Source organism: Mauremys mutica, chromosome 16 (assembly GCF_020497125.1).
Source record: "Mauremys mutica isolate MM-2020 ecotype Southern chromosome 16, ASM2049712v1, whole genome shotgun sequence".
NCBI classification, from domain to species: Eukaryota; Metazoa; Chordata; order Testudines; family Geoemydidae; genus Mauremys; species Mauremys mutica.
This window is the reverse complement of record NC_059087.1, coordinates 7,644,886-7,662,948: the sequence shown is the minus strand read 5'-3', so window position 1 is coordinate 7,662,948 and position 18,063 is coordinate 7,644,886. Positions and strand designations below refer to the sequence as shown.

Sequence of the window (18,063 nt, the reverse complement as noted above, 5' to 3'; positions counted from 1 at the left end):
TTTCTTGCAAGTGCATCAGGGAATATCTCCTGGAGTATATTGGAGAGCCTTCAATAGAAAGTTCCAAATCTGAGTCAGAATGCTCCTCCACATATTGTACCGGAGGTGACAATCCTTCTTCATGGATAGTATAAGTTGGGGAGGAGGTAGGTCTTGCAAAAACATGAGCAGTCGGTGACCAGGCAGACCTTGGCACCGAGAGGTGTCTGGCGGTCACAAGGAGGGGTGAGACAGACTCATTTGGTACCAAGAGGTCTTTAGTGTAGTGGAACTCTTGAGGTTCCAGGAGCACAACAGAACTTGGTACAGGCACTGATGATGTTCCCAAAGCTGTTGTCCGAAGCGCTGTACTCAGGGTATCATGGATTCCACTAAAGCCATTCTCTTGGCAACAGAAGTCTTTGGTACCGAGCCCCTTTACCCATGAGGAATGGGACTTAGTTGAAGTCTTAGAGTGCTTTATGGTACCTGAAGTGCTTGGAGCCTCACTGACACCTTTCTTGGGGTCTGAGGTCTCTGGTGACAGAATCTTCTTTGAGGAGTAACTCTCTGTCCTGCTCCTCTAATCCTCTCCTTAATCTTTGAGTGGGAAGCTCTTGGTACTGCCAACACAGTTATTAGTACCTCACTCATGGAGAGTGCTTGAAACCAGGTTCTCAACACTGCCTTCACTTTGGAAGCTCTCAGTGATCATGATCTTTACATCAATGGGGCATTAACAGAAGGGGAGGGACTCTGTACAACAGGAGGCTCTCTGCACCTGGGTCTACAGCTGATCTTAAGGCTTGCTCCATCACTAAGGGCAGATCTTCACTGCCCACTGGATCGGCAGGTAAGGATCGATCTATCGGGGATCAGTTTATCGCATCTCCTTTAGACATGAATAAATCGATCCCCGAACGTGCTCCCTGTCGACTCCGGAACTCCAGCTCACGAGAGGCGGAAGCAGAGTCGATGGGGGAGCAGCAGCGGTCGACTCGCCACCATCCTCACGGCCAGGTAAATCGACCTAAGATACGCTGACTTCAGCTATGCTAGTCGCGTAGCTGAAGTTGCGTATCTTAGGTCAACGCCCACCCCCACCCCCCAAAAAAAAGTGTAGACCAGGGTTAATAGACTACACTTTATTTCCCTGTTTTACATGATCTTCCCTTAAAAGAAGTCCTGGGGATATGAGAGTCTCCGAAACAATGTATGTATTGGGAATGCCCATCAGCCATCACCAAGGGGGACAGCTTCTTGAAACAAGAGGCATCCCAGACAGAAGAAAAATTTGTTTGGACCCTTCAATAGGGGAAAAATTAAAACAATTATTCAGACACATTTTTAAGAAAAGAAAAGCACGATCAACCATTCCAACAACTATAAGGTTACTAACTAAATATACTACTACTGTACTAAAGAACTAACTACTAATGCAAAGCACAAATAGGCACACACTCTGGCTGAAGGTGGTTGAGCAGGTTTGCCATGCAGCCCTATATAGCCTCAATATGGGCCACAACAATATGAAGGGTGCATGTGCGGGTCAAACTGGCTACCACAAATCTATGATCAAAGTCGCAGGGCACATGCTCACCTGAAGTGAAGCACCCACAGGGACACTACTCAAAGAATCTATGTTATTGAAACATTAAGCTTGCACAAGTACGCATTCAGTTGTTAGAAAGTGCAAAAGTTAAGGTTGATTGAGAAACCTAACTCTGTCCTCACTGAACATATACATTACAATACAGTCTACAAACCTGATTCAGCACTACATTACTCAAGTTTAGCCTTAGATTCACACTGGCAAATCAGGCAATATAAATTTATGAGCACATCATCTTAGATCCCAAGGTGTATTTAAGGTTGGCTAGACAAATGGTGAGCCGAGATCTTTGCTTAACGTACAATAACTTCTGCCTAATCCTCTGCTTCCCCCACATTTGTTTGCCATGTCCACTGGTCCTGTCTTGGCATGATTTAGACTGCAAGTTCCTTGGGGTCAGGATCATCTTTTCAATGTGTGTTTGTACAGTGCTAACACAATGGGACCCTAGTTCTGGATCGGGGTTCTTAGGCACTACTGCAATACTAATAATAAAAAAAATAATAAGATTGTAGAAAAATTGTATTATATTGTGATTCATTATTGAGAAATAGTGTGTGTTCCCTTGGGTCTGCATCCAAATATGTTTTCTGTAAAACAAGTAGTATATTTAAAAAAAAAAAAAAAAAAAGGGGAGCAGGCACTTTTTCCAAAATAGCAGTGGCTCCTAAAATGAAGACTTAAGAAGACATGAAAAGCAAAATAAAAGAGCATATCTGAACACGGGCAACACATCTTTTGTACAAATATTCTCTTCAGCTTTTCCATCTTGGGCCATATCCCTTGCTCCATGCTATGATCCAGGCATGCAACCTGAATATTTTGTCACCGAATGTCTTTCTGGTACCTGAAACAAAGCAGCCTGATTTACTGTATTACCTGACTGTCTAAAAATTCCTGGATTCAAAACAAATTGTTCCTGTCAGATGTTGCCACAACATGAAGTTTTTTTCATTTACTGTATAGTACATAGATATGCAGTATTTTCCTGGAGATAAGACAGAGTATTTGTGGATATTGCTTTTGTGAAAAATTGCTGCTGAGTAATTAATCATTTCTTTCTGAATAGCTGGGATGTCATGAAGCACAGATTGCCTGCTTCTAAATTTTATTTAAAAAGCTGTCAGACTCTGACAAGCTGGACCCTGTGGCTAAAGAGCTGGTGGTGGTGAGAAATCCAATCCAGTGGTTTTATTATTACTACTACTGATATAGCACCATAGATATGCCTAGTGCTTTACAAGACAGGAAAGAGCTGACAGCCTAAAGCCTTGATCTTGCAGACTTACTTGGGTCTTGCTAACATGAGTATTCTACTGGAGTCAACTGAACCATTCACGGTACTAAACACTACCATGGATAGGAAGTTCCTGTTGTTGCCTCCACCTGTTTCAGCATAATTTAGGGAGGAGATGGGCAAAGGGGAAGTGGGAAGGTGGTATGAACAAGCAAGATGCACTAGAGTAACGTGCGGAGTAAACAGTTATTACTTATGAAAGCGTATAAACATGCACAAGTACACACATGCACATGAGCACACACATACTTTTAGTGTGTAAGGCTCCTTTGAAGGAAAAGTGATATTTGAGGAGGGAGTTAATGGAGGAGCCATGGCTGATGGGATCCAGAAGGGAGTTCCCCACACAGAGTAGTATATAAGGGCTTGTCTACACTGGGACTTTACAGCGCTGCAACTTTCTCGCTCAGGGGTATGAAAAAACACCCCCGAGCGCAGCAAGTTTTGGCGCTGTAAAGCGCCAGTGTAGACCGTGCACCAGCGCTGGGAGCCGCACTCCCAGCGCTGGTATCTACGCCCCTTGTGGAGGTGTTTTTTTCAGAGCGCTAGGAGCACTTTAGCGTTGCCAGTGTAGACTAGCCCTTTCTTAAGGCATGGGAAAAGACCACTAAGGATCACTCCAGATGAGCAGTATGGGCTAAGCAAAGAACGTATGCAGGAGAGTGAAAAGAAACAAGAGGCAAGAAGGTGGATTAAAGCTAAGGCAGGCTTTGTCTTACTGATTCTGCCTGCCTCTGATCCCATATCTCTCAATATGGGCGACAGTTTTTTCCACATGAGAGGAAGTGTTATATCGGGAAAGTCAATTTGGCATGGCAACAAGCTGTTGCCCAGCTACAGCAGCCTGACACTTCACAAACCTTCTAAGAAGAAAAAGCTTCTTTGATGTGTGCAGCTTCAAATAAAGCTTTGCCTGAGCCAAACTGAATGTAGAGTCAAAATCTGTGTTACAGATAAACTTCAAGTGGGTCTGGGAGAATAGGAAAAAAAAAGTAAAATGTATCTGGATAAGGAAAAAATGGTACTAAATCAAGTTTCATGTCATTGCTGATCATTTCACTCTATGATGATGTGTCCTAAAGAGAATAAAATGTAAGTTGGTGGATTTTTTTTTAATTGTACATCCCTTAGAAAAGTGCACTACATGACTTATCTCTGAATTCTGATTCCTTGTGATTGAACCATGATTATTAGCAAGACCAAACACCATTATTTATTATCATGCCAACAATGAGATGGACTCTGACATTATTTTGACCTGTGACACTAAAAGGCTAAGAGATACCAACAACTCTAGTTCACATTATATATGAATATTTGTATACAATTTGAGTAAAACATTAACAACCTGAAAATAGCTGCAAATCAAATGTTTAAAAAGTTTTGTTGTAGTATAAACTATGGAAAATATTGTTATTTATCTGATTGCGTGAAGTTAAAAGAAAAGTCTTAAAACAGTCTTCGGTATCAAATTCTAAATTATACTTTGCAAGAAAGCAGAGACCTAATTTAATTACATTGTCATTTTCTTTGATGTGAACATTCCATAAAATGTTGGTAAACTACTCTAGCAACTGTTACCAAATTGTAAAGTTCAACTAGAAATGCTCCATCTTTTACCTTCTCTCATCCTCCCCAACCCCATTGCTACCTCAGCTCACCTCATCACCTTTCAAAACTTCTGTGCCATCCAACTCACGGGCCTGGTTTGCTTTCTGTAACATTTGCCTCTCCATGTTTGACATCTCCTCCTTGGCAGCCTGAAGCTCTTCTGCCTTGGCTTCTTTCTTCCGAGAAATTATGGATGCCTGTGGGATTGTCAGATGTCAACTTGGATGAGCAAAGTAAAAAAGTGCACTTGGTCACCCATGGTTAACCATCAATAAAATCTAACAGTTAAATTTTAAAATTCAGGTGGGGTAACATTGAGATTGTAGAGGAAATTTACTATTAAGGAGAAAATGTTGTTGTTAACATGCCCCTTTGTAGCTATACTGAAAGTAAACAACAACAACAACAACAATAGTAATGGATTCAATCTTGAATCCATTCTGGTCAATGGCAAAATTCTCATTGACTTCACTGGAACCAGGATTTCACCCAGAGCACTTATGTTCCAGATTCACATTAAACATTTATATTCCAGATTCATGTTAATATTTTTACATTTAGCTTTAATTTCTGTAACTGAATTTATTAATTTTCGTTAAAGAAAAAGAGGTTTAGATTACTGTTGCTCAGTTTAATTTGTTTAGTCTTTTTTGTGCATATGTAAGCTGCACTAACCAGGCTTAACTGGAAAAGTATCCAAGATTTTGCAAGATTTCAAAATGTCATAATGTGGATTTTTATAACTCCAACCTACAGAAATATGTAGCTAGTAACTAGCAACAGAACAGAGCCATTAAATCTCTGCAACCTAGAAAAAGACAACGAGGAAAGGAATAAAGGATTACAGCCCTTTGAGCCTCACAGAGATAGATGGTTTTTAAATGAAATTTTCATACCATGTATACTATATAGTATTTTTAGTGTTGCCTAACATTTCATGGAAAAATCAATGTGTTTAAGAACATAGGTGTAAAATAGATCAGAAAAATAAAGCATTTTTATATCAAAATTTTTTTTTCAAGAATCAAAACACTAAAGTTATAACATGCAACCTAGTGTTTTTGGCATATTAAAATAAAACATAGCCACAATGTAGGTATCTTCAATGCTAGTTTCTCCTCACTGGACTAAAGGAACATCTTTTTTTCTAAATATATATCAGAGGTGATTCTGCCTACACGACATCTCATCTCTTAGCTTCTTAAGATTATCCACAGAGACAAACTGTGGTGAATACATGCGATGATTTTGTAAAGTTGACTATACTCATTGTGGAATTGAGCAGAGGATTTCACTCAAGCTGAATTCCTGGAATGTTTCCGCCGTAGAACATCAGAGCTTTATATTAGGAGCCAGATGGCTTTTTGTACAATACATTATGTAGCTTATCTTGGGCAACAAAACACCTCTTTACAAAACAAAGACTACATACTTCAGATCACATTTGCATCTAAAAGTAATATACATTCTACCACTAAATTACAATTTTTACCCAATAACTTTGAAAAATATTTTTTCATAACTGTAGAAACTGTCAATAACAATGCCAGTAAAATTCAAAGTCACACAGGTTATTGGGAAATAAATCTAATATTTTACTATATAAGCCCTAGAAATGGTCAGTTTTCATGAAGTTTGGTCTATAATGTGTGGATTTATCGTGTCTTGACCAAGAGCATTTGTTCTTTGCTTTCTTTTCACTTTAAGTCTGTAACATATGTTCTGAAATAGAGAATTGGGAAAATGCTATGATACATGGTCACACACAAGAAATGGGATATGACTGGTAGTAAGAACTGGAGTGATTGCCGAATAAGGATCTAGGCTTTTCTCTTTTAGGAATTGTCTACACTTGGAAGTTTACCAATGTAGCTGTTCTGGAATAAGCCCCAGTGTGAATGTTCTTATTCCAGAGGAGCTATTTCAGTAAATTTCCAAGTGTAGACTAGCAACTCAGTAATGAGTATGCAATATATCTAGGCCAATCTTGGAACATGCCCTAACTACCACTAACTTCTATCGGAGCTGAGGGCACCTTTCAGATGTTAGGCCTAGAATACAGACTCTCTACTGTATCTAACACACAAAGCCTACGGGCCTGATCCTGTAATTGCTTCTTATCAGGCTTAGTCCCACTGCAGTCAATAGGACTATGCCCAACAGTAAGTGGTTGAAGGATTTATATAATGTAAATATAGTTGTGTTCAGCTGTTATTTATTTATTTATTCTTCATGTCTTTCTGTTTACTTGTTTCTGAAAAACTAAATTAAAGAAAAAAGACAACACAAGACTGTAGATAACAGTCAGTCAATTTGACAACATTTTGCTGCTTACAATAAACCTTTTGTTCCTTCTTACCTGTTGTCGATACATGGAAAATTTACTATCAATTGGCTCATATTTCATCATTCTCTTTTCAATCAATTGATTAATTTGAGCATTGACTTCATTTATCTGAAATAAAGAGTGGAAGATCGAAAAAATGCCATATTTCTTACTAAATAAACATTAGCAGAGTTAGAGAAAACAGAATATTAATACTTTGTCCTCCCTCTCTCTAAGGATATCAAAATGCTTTGCAAACTAATGAATTTAGCCTCACAACACACTTGTAAGGAAGTATTATCAGACTCATTTTAAAGATGGAGAAACAGACACAAAAAGGTTAAGTGACTTGCCAAGATTGCACAGTAAGTCTGACGCAAAGCCAGAAATACAGCCCATGTCTACAGACTCCCAGTCCTGTGCCTTAACAACAAGATGAACCTGTGTTAGGGAGTCCCTCCAAACTAAGGCCTTGATCCTGCAAAAGGAACTGGGTTGATGGACTCTTACAGAGAAAAGGGATGATGTTACAATTGCTTTGTGTGCCCTGATTATATCAATGACCAGCTATAATTCTTCTTTAATAAGCCACTAGTCTGAAGAGGAGATAGATTCAAACTAAATGGCGCCCAGTTCCAGTATAATTCTGAAGATCCCAGGACCCACTTGGCCCACTGTTGCCCCACAGGACCCACTTGCCCAATGTTCCTTCTACTCCTCCAAGACAGGCTCATTTTGCTTCTTCTCCCAAAACCTTGATTTTCCTCCTCTGTGAGCCCACCTTAGCTGGCAGCTAGTCAACAGGAGCTATGGTAAAATACTGATGCCTGATACTCTAACTCGGACTCACTGCTACATTGGGTGTTCCCTCTAACCATGGAGCCTTAATTCTCTGCTGCCTAGGAAGATATGTGCTAATAAGCAAATCCTGTAAAAGTGTGCTGCAGTCAGAGGGAACGCTAAAAGTAACACAGTCACGGTACTGGGCACTACCCTAGCAATTCTGCAGGCAACAGATGTGTACTTTGAAGACCAAATATGTCAAGACTATTGCTTAATAATGGTGTAGAGAGTCTTTCAAATACTGAGATTCCTGAACTGTTCCTCCTCTATGTGGGATTCTCTTTTTTTTATTTCTAAAGGCATTAACTCTCTGTTGGAATGGGTGTGAATTCAAAGAGGGTATGAATTCCCTTATATCAGTGATTCCCAACTTTTTAATGCCATGACCCCCTTTGGGCTAATCTCAGTTAATGTAATTCCCAGACTGGGCCTATTTGCCTAGGAAAATCTAATGCTTAGTAAAACTGAATATTTAATTTTTATGATCCACAGTAAAGTATAATTTATAAAAGAAAAATTGGCATAATGTGTGAAGTTCTATCTGCAAGAGAAATAAGTTTGCATATTTCCCTCAATTATTGCATCAGCCTACGTGAGAGAATAGATGTGTAATGTAATACATCTTAGAGTTACTATTAGAAATGTAGTGAAAAGTAAAATACTTTTGGGTTGAGAGTGAATCTACCCCATGAGGGGTGCCCCCAGAAATTCCTCTCATGGTATGCTGGGCTAGGGGGAAGAGGGCCAGGTCCTGCCCTTGGGGGTGAGGTGTTGGAGTGGCTGGGCTGAAAGAGGCGTTAAGTGTCAGAAAAGGACTTTTTGGGGGTAGGTATGAAGGGGGCTTCTTGGTGAGATGGGGGACTGAAGATGAGGGTTTTTTGGGGGGTCTAATGGGGACAAATCGGGTAGCTGCCCGGCATCAACCAAGCTCGGGAAGAGGCATCAACACCAGCTGCAGGTGGTGCTGAGGTGGGTGGAGGGTATGAACTCATGCTGCAGACCTGGATGCACCCATCTGGCTTGGACAGCATCTGGTACCAGCAGCCTCTGTTATGATCAAAGTAAAGCCAATGACAGCACCATGTCCTCCCATACTCTGATTGGTATATTCTTTACGAATGACTCCATTATTAAACTACAGATTAGATCTGAAGCCTTAAAATAGTGGTGTGTCACCTTTGGAACCTCTGCCATCCACCATGGTGTGATTCTTGTAATCAAAATAGCATTCGTGGTTTCAATCACTTCTGCTAGCCATGTAGCTCTTTCCTGTACCTTCCTTTCCCTAGTGCACTGTAGGCATATGATCTTTTCGTGGTTCCAGATTATTTTTCTTCCCACTAGATCACCTCTAAATTGCCTATCCATTTAGAAGTTTGTCCCTCCTTCATTACACCAGGAGAGAGTGTGGAATACTTGGTTATTATCACAGTGTGAGCTAAAGCATCACTCTTCCCACAGCCACTCTTTCCCAGATCTTCAGATAAAGTGAGGGGCTTAATTACACTATCACAAAGTATTTTAAAGCATATATTAGAGTAGCTTGTACACATAACTGCTGTGACACAGTTAAATACTATCATTAAAATCTATCACAAAGGCTTGCAGGGTGAAATCCTAGCCCCGCTGATGTCAACAGCAAAACTCCCATTGACTTCAATGGAGCCAGGATTTCACCCTCAGTTTCTTTACTGCCCATCTTTCATAAGCCACGCCAAGACTTGGAGGCATTTAGGGAGATCATGAAGGGTCAGCTTTAGGTTGGGGAGCAAAAATGTCTACCAAACACTATACAAAAATTATGAAGAGTCATTAGCCTGTCTGTAGTTAAGGCTGCAGCAAGCTTTTCTTATACTCAACATATATACCATTAAACAGTATTTTACTTTTCACTACATTTCTAATAGTAACTCTAAGATGTATTACATTACACATCTATTCTCTCACGTAGGCAGATGCAATAATTGAGGGAAATATGCAAACTTATTTCTCTTGCAGATAGAACTTCACACATTATGCCAATTTTTCTTTTATAAATTATACTTTACTGTGGATCATAAAAATTAAATATTCAGTTTTACTAAGCATTAGATTTTCCTAGGCAAATAAGAAATCTATTACGATCAAAGATTTTAGCTGAACTGAACAGCTTCAGTTTCTGACATTTGAAAAACTGTAATAAAGAGTAAATCAAATATATTAGCTTTGATCAACAAATTAGCTGAGATGTTACCATATGAAACAAAAAGCATGCAAGTTATCCAAGTATGCAAATTATCTTCACACCTCTGCACATTGCATTAAAATGAAATGTCACTGATATACTACATACTGAGGATCTGATTCTCCACTCTATTAACACTGGCTTTATGTAAATGTAACTACACTGAAGTTAATGGACTTAAAACCAGTATAAAACTGATGTAAGGGGGGGCGGAAATCAGGCCTTCAACAATAATAAATGAATATCTCTATTCATACAAACCCAAATTACTAAAACAATTTTCTAAACAGTTTTGTAAGGTGGGGTTTGGAGTAATGCCAGACCCTGGGTTGAGTCAGCAACTCATACTTTTTCTTTTCTTTGAAAAAGGAAGGTAATTATATTTGGGAATTAAAAACACTTATTCAAGGATTTAGGGCAGAAATAAGACAGTCGATGCTTATATAAGTCCAGAAGACAAACTAGTTGGGTTTTTAGGCAACATACCTTAGTTTCAAGTTCATTGAGATCAGACTGACCCATAGCTGGCTCTGAAACCACTTTTTGTAGGAAATACAATGATTGCTTCTTACTTTCTAGTTCTCTAGGAAATTTTTCAGAGCACAGATATGAATTGAACTTTATCTCCTCTTCCAGTCTCTTCATTAAGCCTTGAAAAAAAATATTTAATCAACATGTGTCTAAACAAAGGAATGTAGAGGGTAATTAGGTTTCATTCCATAATAACTGTAATTTAACCAATACATCAAGCTATTTAGCAACAGATTATAATAATTAGAGCATAATGCTTGAGCCCGCTTCTCAAAACTGAAAGGAATACCTAGTTGTTTGATTTATACTTTAAATTCTGGTTCTCTCTTTAAATAAGAGTAACATATAATACAGCAAACTACGTGTGTTTCCCTTCCAAATTTCCTTCTTCAGGATTTAACTACAATAAAACCCCCTCTTCTGTGAAACTCCATTAATCTGAATTTGGATACAATCTCCAATTTGCATGAAAGGTCTCACCATCCCCCATTCAAACAAACACCATGTGCCCCATTTCATTCAGAAAACTGGGTTGTGTAGTACTTTTTTGTTATACTAAAACTGATGTGGTTTTGGACTACATGTATACGAAGTTTTAGAAGAGGGTGACAAAATATAGAGTGCTTGTGTGTATCCATCTTCTTGTGTGTATTCAGAAAAGGGTGGCCAAGCACAACACAAGTCTGGTGGCTTGCTCAAGGCTTCTCTAAAACTCTCACACCTCAGGACCTCCGGGGTTGGAGCATCAAACTAAGCATCGTGATGTAGATTTGCACATAGACAATCCCAGTCACATGTGGATTACTTCAGCCCCAGATAGGGATTACATGGAAGTGAGGAAAGGAATCTCTGCCTGTCCGCTCTTAGCACCGCTTCTGCACCATTCCTATACCTGACCCGCTCCCTCTATCTGTGACTCAAAATAGAACAGGTCTAGAATTTGACCCATTATCTTTAATAAGCATTTGTAAGTGTTCTAATGTGGGCCTTAGTGAGAGTTTGTCCTGTCTAATGTGCAGATTTCTGATAATCTCCAACCCTGTTCAGCCCGATTCTTATTTACAATAAGGCCCCTTTACACTGCTCTGGCAGGGTACAGGAACCTAAAAGTGAATGAATTGCAGTTTATGCTCATTTTAAGTCTCTTTCAAACTGCCAGAGTGGTGTCCCAGTTCTCTTAAAAAAAAGAAATCACACAACTGTACATTGACTAAGAAACCTGAAAATAAAAATGAAATAGAAAAAAGACAAGAATAAATTGCTGAGGTTTCTGTCCACGGATGCAACAGGAGAGAGCATTGTTTGCTCTGTAGAAGCCTCATGTGCACTGCCTGTTACCAAGCTTCTGACCATTTTGCTCTTACTAGGTATTGTAGGTTAGCCTATTTTCCTGATCATTCAGAAAGGAACATTAATACATCCAGATAAGTAAAATTCACAACCAGTGGGAAATTAGTTTACTCTGTCAAGTAGCTGTGAGATTTTTAAAATTACATTGTACAGTCTTCTGATGACAGTAGGTGGTAATAGCTCAATTAGTTCTTTAAGATACTAGTGCCAAGGACTGTGATTTGGAAAGCATACACAAGATAATATGACAGTGGGGAGAGGTATTTTAGAATATTTTCATCCGTTTGATGGACACAAAAAAGACTAGTAGCGCTGTAGCTATCCAAAGTGCTTTAGAAGCATGACTTATTTTCATGGTTGTCACAGATATTACAGAAAACGTTAAATTAGCTATGCCAAGAAAAACATGAAATTCAGAATCTGCTAGTTTTTCACTTACTGCACACCTGCAGGGAAAAACCTGAGACACATGGATATGATTGATCCTGCTGACACAGGGATGGAAATGCAGGAGGCAAGCGGGAATGGGACCAGGGCTGGAGTCAGCTGGCCTGCCCTTTAGTTCTCTCAGGCTGAGGGTCTGGAGGCCTTGTCATTAAGAATGACAGAGGGAGAAGGTCAAAACAAAATGAGAAACAGGCCTATGAAAAGAGGTCGTGACTCTCCTGCAGCTATTTACATCTGAAAAATGGGGAGGGCCAGATCCTCTTTGCCTTTTGTTCTCAAGAGTTTTTTTAGACAGAAAGGGGTGGGGGGCCTCATTTCAGCTGCCTTAAGGGAACTAAACCAGCTGGAAGAGAGGAAAAGGTCTTAAAAACATAGAAGAAAGCAAGCCACCTCCACAGAAAGCAGTATTATTTATGAAGTAAAACTGACACAACCCAAAAGTGAGTGAATTTTTCATTTCCATTCCAGCAGTTTATAAGGGTAATTTGTTTATACTGTAAAAGCAGAAAAGAGTCCTGTGGCACCTTATAGACTAACAGACATATAGGAGCATGAGCTTTCATGGGTGAATACCCACTTCGTCAGATGCATGGCATTGTTTATACTGGCCATTTAAACATGCTTAGAAAATAGATATTGCCCTACAAAATTCACTGTTTTACTCCATGGAAAATGTCAAGTGTTTCTATTAAAAAATAAAATAAATAAAAATGCAGCCTTAATGGTGACTTCAGAACTGGGATAGAATGAGTAGGTTCATGCAGTAGCCATTATGCACTCAGCAATAGCTCACCTGCCACCTTGCCCATTAGAATCTGATTTATCAAAAGGAAATGCAGGTCAGCACGGCAGGGTTATGATTCACTTTTTTCATCATCCTGTGATTTTTAACTTTCACCAGGCCTTTCATCAGAGTTCGGTCCCTTCTGCCCATGGTTAGTGTTTCAACAGAAACACAGCACCTCTACAACTGCAGCAACCTCTCCCACATACACAGTGTACTAAACTTCAGCATCAGCACTGAATAGGAACACAAGCCCTGGTTTGGGATATATAACCATGGCCCTTGGCCTGGAAACAAAAGTGATGCCAATTGAGTTACCCTGATACTAACTGCTAGTTTTTTTTTACTTTAGGCAGATTTCTAGCTTTCCAACTTCCTTTTAAATAAGAAAGGGAGATTACAATATATTTAACCTTATAGATTCATAGAATCCAAGGCTAGAAGGGACCATTAGATCATCTAGTCTGACCCCCTATATAACAAAGGCCATAGAACTTCCCCAAAATAATTCCTAGAGCAGATCTTTTAGAAAAAAACATCCAGTCTTGATTTAAAAGTTACCAGTGACTGGGAAACCACCATGAACCTTGGTAAATTGTTCCAATGGTTAACTACCCTTTCTTAAAACGTATGCCTTATTTCCAGTCTGAATTTGTTTAGCTTCAACTTCCAACCAGTGGATCATAACTTTCTATGATCTACTAGATTGAAGAGCCCCTTATTAAATGTTTTTTACCCTTGTAGGTGCTTATAGACTATAATCAAGTCATCTTAACCTTCTGTTTGTTAAGCTAAATAGATTGAGCTCTTTGAGTCCTATCATTATAAGGCATGTTTTCTAATCTTTTAATCGTCCTCATGACTCTTCTCTGAGCCCTCTCCAATTTATTAACATCCTTCTTGAATTGTGGGCTCCAGAAATGGACACAGTATTCCAGCAGTGGTCACCCCAATGCCAAATATGGAGGTAAAATACCTTCTCTACACCTACTCGATAGTTCCCTTTTTATGCATCCCAGGTTTACATTAGCTCTTTGGCCAAAGAGTCATACTGGGTCCTCATGTTCAGCTGATTATCCACCATGACCCTCAAATATTATTCTTGATATCTAATGCTACTTACGTCTTTATTATAAGGATATACATTTCTAAATACCCCACTGTACATATTGTAATCAAGCTAAAAATTCTAATCAAGCATTTCCAGAGGAGCAGGGACCAACTGGATTCAAGGGGCTATGAACCTGCTGGTATTTGGGCTTATTCCTCCAACAATCTGATAGCTATTACCAAGCTACTAAATTTTGATTGCTCCTTATACCCTGAATGCTCCTGAAGGTACAGTAAAGCAGTGAAACAAGTCAAAACTTGACAACTTGATGGGAAAGTGCAAACAGAAGACTGATGACTAACCTACTTGGTTTCCTTTACAAATAATTTTGGAATATTTTACTCTCTGTAGGATTAGACATATGGGGAAGTAGCTACCTAAATGCTAATTCTGCAGTTTAACTGAAACTTTTTAAAACAGTGTTTTCCAGTGAATCATACTTTTTTCAAATTCCCAGGCTAGAAGGCAGAGCAGCAAGTGTACTTTAAATCTTTCCATTACATACTTCAAAATCTTGTTTAATTATTTCAACTCTGACTTTCTCTCTCTCTATACACAAGCTGCACAGTAAGTTTGGCTCAGTGCCCTAAGGTTATTTTAGCTGAGTTCTTCCAACCACATATTTACACGTGAAAAGCTATTAACAGCAATTCCTAAAGTTTTCCATTCAGATTTTTTTATTACAGGAAAGGAGTGGGTGAAGAGTTATTTAGTGCTTGCTCAGTTATGCAGGAATTAGGCAACTTTCTTGCCCCGATTCTATTAATGAACATAAATTCAGACTTGCCTCAGCTCTCAGACTCTTAGTTCTTTCCAAGCTGCTAATTGTGCAAATTTGTACCATAAACATTTGCAACATTAACCAATCTGATTAAAAAAAAAATGAGGAACATACAGTTTGTGGCCTCCTAACAAAATTTTGGTTTAAGTGACTTGCTCAACAGGAAGACCGTGACATAAGCAGGTCTAGAACTGACTTCTCCTGCGTAGAATTCACATACCTTAACCATAAGATCATCCCTTCTCTTCCTGCAGTCACCATCTTGTTCTCTTCACCACTTCCAACTTCTATAGCACATAAGGTATGGATGGTACGGACACTTCCACTACACAGCCCTAATTCATTTCCAGACCACCACCCATACTAGCACTGATGAAGCAGGGGTCCCGTGGAAGAAAACAGTATATATCCATGTAATGAAAGACTATCGTAATGAATACGCAAAAGGGCCAAATTAAGGTTGTGACATTTCCTAACTTTTGAATGCTTAAGTTAGCAACCTAAATAACACCGTAATATCTTTTTAACGTATTTTTTGGTATGTAATTTCCTGTTTCTTTGAGGGTTCTTTTAAAAGGAAAAAGGTAAAACCAAATTTTACTATGTGCAATGGTAACATTGCCCCTCATCATGCATCAGTGGAAGCTTTGAACTTTGAACCTTCATCACTGCAGTACAGCTTCAGATACAGGATTAACTGTATTAGCTGGCAGCAGGAGTATTAGCTGTTATCCCCAAAGGGAGGATGTCTCCTGGGTCCATGCGCTAGGTCCAAGAGGGTTATCAGGGAGCTGCTCTGGCTCTCTTTCCTCATCCTTGAGAGGTTGGCTCCCTAAGGGTTGTCTCCCTATGGTGCATATGACTGTTGCTTTGTCAGTGGTATGGGCATGAGTTATTTGTTGCATGCTGCAAAAATTTTCCTGAGCAATGCAAATGACAGAGAGAAAAGATTATTTCAAAAGCTTACATCTCATAGATTACAAGGCCAGAAGGAACCATTGTGATCATCTAGTCTGACCTCCTACACAAAACTAGCCATAAGACTTCTCTGCCTTAATTCCTGTTTGAACTAGAACATACCTTTTAGAAAAACATTCAATCTTGATTTTAAAATTTCCAGTGATGGAGAATCCACCACAGCCCTTGGTAAGTTGTTCTAATGGTTAATTACCCACACAGTTAAAATTTTGCTCCATATTTCCAGTCTGAATAGCTTCAGTTTCTAGACATTGGAAATTGTTATACATTTATCTGCTAGATTGAAGAGCCGTCGATTATCAAAACTTCTGTTCTTATTTAGGTACCAACAGACTGTGATCAAGTCACCCCTTAATCTTCTCTATGATAAGCCAGATAGAACTCCTAGAGTCTCTCGCTATAAGGCATGTTTACCAATCATTCTCATGACTCTTCTCTGAATACTCTCCGTTTTTTCAACATCTTTCTTGAATTCTGAACATCAGAACTGGACATAATAATCCAGTAGCAATCATACCAGTGCCAAATACAGATGTAATATAACCTCTCTACTCCCACCCAATAGTCCTATGTTTAAACATCCAAGGATCTTGTTAACGCTTTTGGCCACTGGGAACTCACGTTTAACTCATGGATTATTCACTATGGCCCCCCAAGTCTTTGTATCAGTCGCTGTTTCCCAGGATGGAGATTCCTATCCTGTATGTATGGCTTACATTCTTTGTTCCTAGATGTATGACATTACATTTGGTTGTATTGAAACTCTTATTGTTTGCTTGTGCCCAGCTTGCTATGTGATCCAGACAGTTCTGTATCAGTGACCTGTCCTCTTTCTTATTTACCACTGCCCCCAAGTTCTGTGTCATCTGCAAACTTTATCAGTGGTGATTTTATGTTTTCCTCTAGCTCATTGATAAAAATGTTACACGGCATATGGCCAGACCCAACCCCTGTCAGACATCACTAGAAACACACCTGCTCAATGATTAATCTCTTTTTATAATTACACGTTGAGACTTAAAATTTATCCAGCTTTTAAATCCATTTAAATGTGCCATGTAGAATTTATAACATTCCAGTTTCTTAAAATGTTGTGTGCTAGCAAGTCAAACAACTTACTGAAGTGTAAGTATATTACACAAATACTATTACTTTTATCAAACTTGTAATATCATAAAAAAAATTAAGTTAGTTTGACAAGATCCACTTTCATATATACATGTTGATAGCACTAATTATATTACAGTCCTTTACTTCTATATGAATCAGGTCCTGTATTTGTTTTGCTTAGGATCAACGTCAGGCTGAAAGGCCTATCATTACACTGGTCATCTTGTTTACTCATTTTAAATACTTCCACAATTTGACCGTCTTCCAGCCCTTGGGAACTTCTCCAGTATTTCAAAACTTAATGACAATCAACATTAACAGTCCAAAGAGCTACAGAGCCAGTTCTTTTAAAACACTTGGGTACAAGTGATCTGGAACTGCTATTTAAAAATAGCTAACTTCAGTGGCTGCTGTTTAACATCCTTCTGAGTTGCTCTTGGAATGGAAAGTATTTAATCATCATATGACATGAAGACATCATCTGGCTTTTTTCCAAATACAGAACAGAAATATTTATTGAACACATCTGCCTTTTCTGTGTTATTATTGACAATTTTACCATCTCCATCTGGTAATAGTCAAATATCTTTGTTCAGATTCCTTTTGTTTCTAATATACTTTATAAACTTCTTACTGTCTTTAATTCTGTTGGCCATTGAGGTCTTCTGTTCCTTTAATTCCTATATCAATTTTCTATAATTCCTAGCTTATAAATTGATATTCATTGCTAACAACTGCCCCTTTTTTCCATTTTTATATATATATATATATATATATATATATACACACACACACACTTCTACCCCGATATAACGCGACCCAATATAACACGAATTTGGATATAACGTGGTAAAGCAGTGCTCTGGGTGGGCAGGGCTGCTCATGCCGGTGGATCAAAGCAAGTTCGATATAACGCGGTTTCACCTATAACATGGTAAGATTGTTTGGCTCCCGAGGACAGCGTTATATCGAGGTAGAAGTGTGTATATATATATATATATATATATTTTTTTTTATAGCTTCTTTCACTTCCCTTTACACCCAGATTGTTTTTCTAACTAGTGTAGTGTTCTTTCCCT

At 38.8% G+C, this 18,063-nt stretch overlaps 2 protein-coding genes across 5 annotated transcripts in view; one reads left to right on the top strand and one right to left on the bottom strand.

The window, feature by feature from the left end:
• The window catches only part of P2RX7 (purinergic receptor P2X 7), an 81,743-nt gene that overhangs the window by 17,788 nt on the left and 45,892 nt on the right, over nt 1-18,063 (top strand). The window lies entirely within an intron of this gene.
• IFT81 (intraflagellar transport 81) overlaps nt 1-18,063 on the bottom strand; it is a 67,647-nt gene that overhangs the window by 34,413 nt on the left and 15,171 nt on the right. For all 4 annotated transcript variants that reach the window (XM_044989911.1, XM_044989909.1, XM_044989910.1 and 1 more), the window contains 3 exons: nt 10,379-10,542; nt 6,859-6,954; nt 4,550-4,696 (listed from right to left, as the gene is read on the bottom strand). In XM_044989911.1, the coding sequence (XP_044845846.1) occupies nt 4,550-4,696; nt 6,859-6,954; nt 10,379-10,542 (407 nt within the window). The remainder of the gene's footprint in view (nt 1-4,549; nt 4,697-6,858; nt 6,955-10,378; nt 10,543-18,063) is intronic.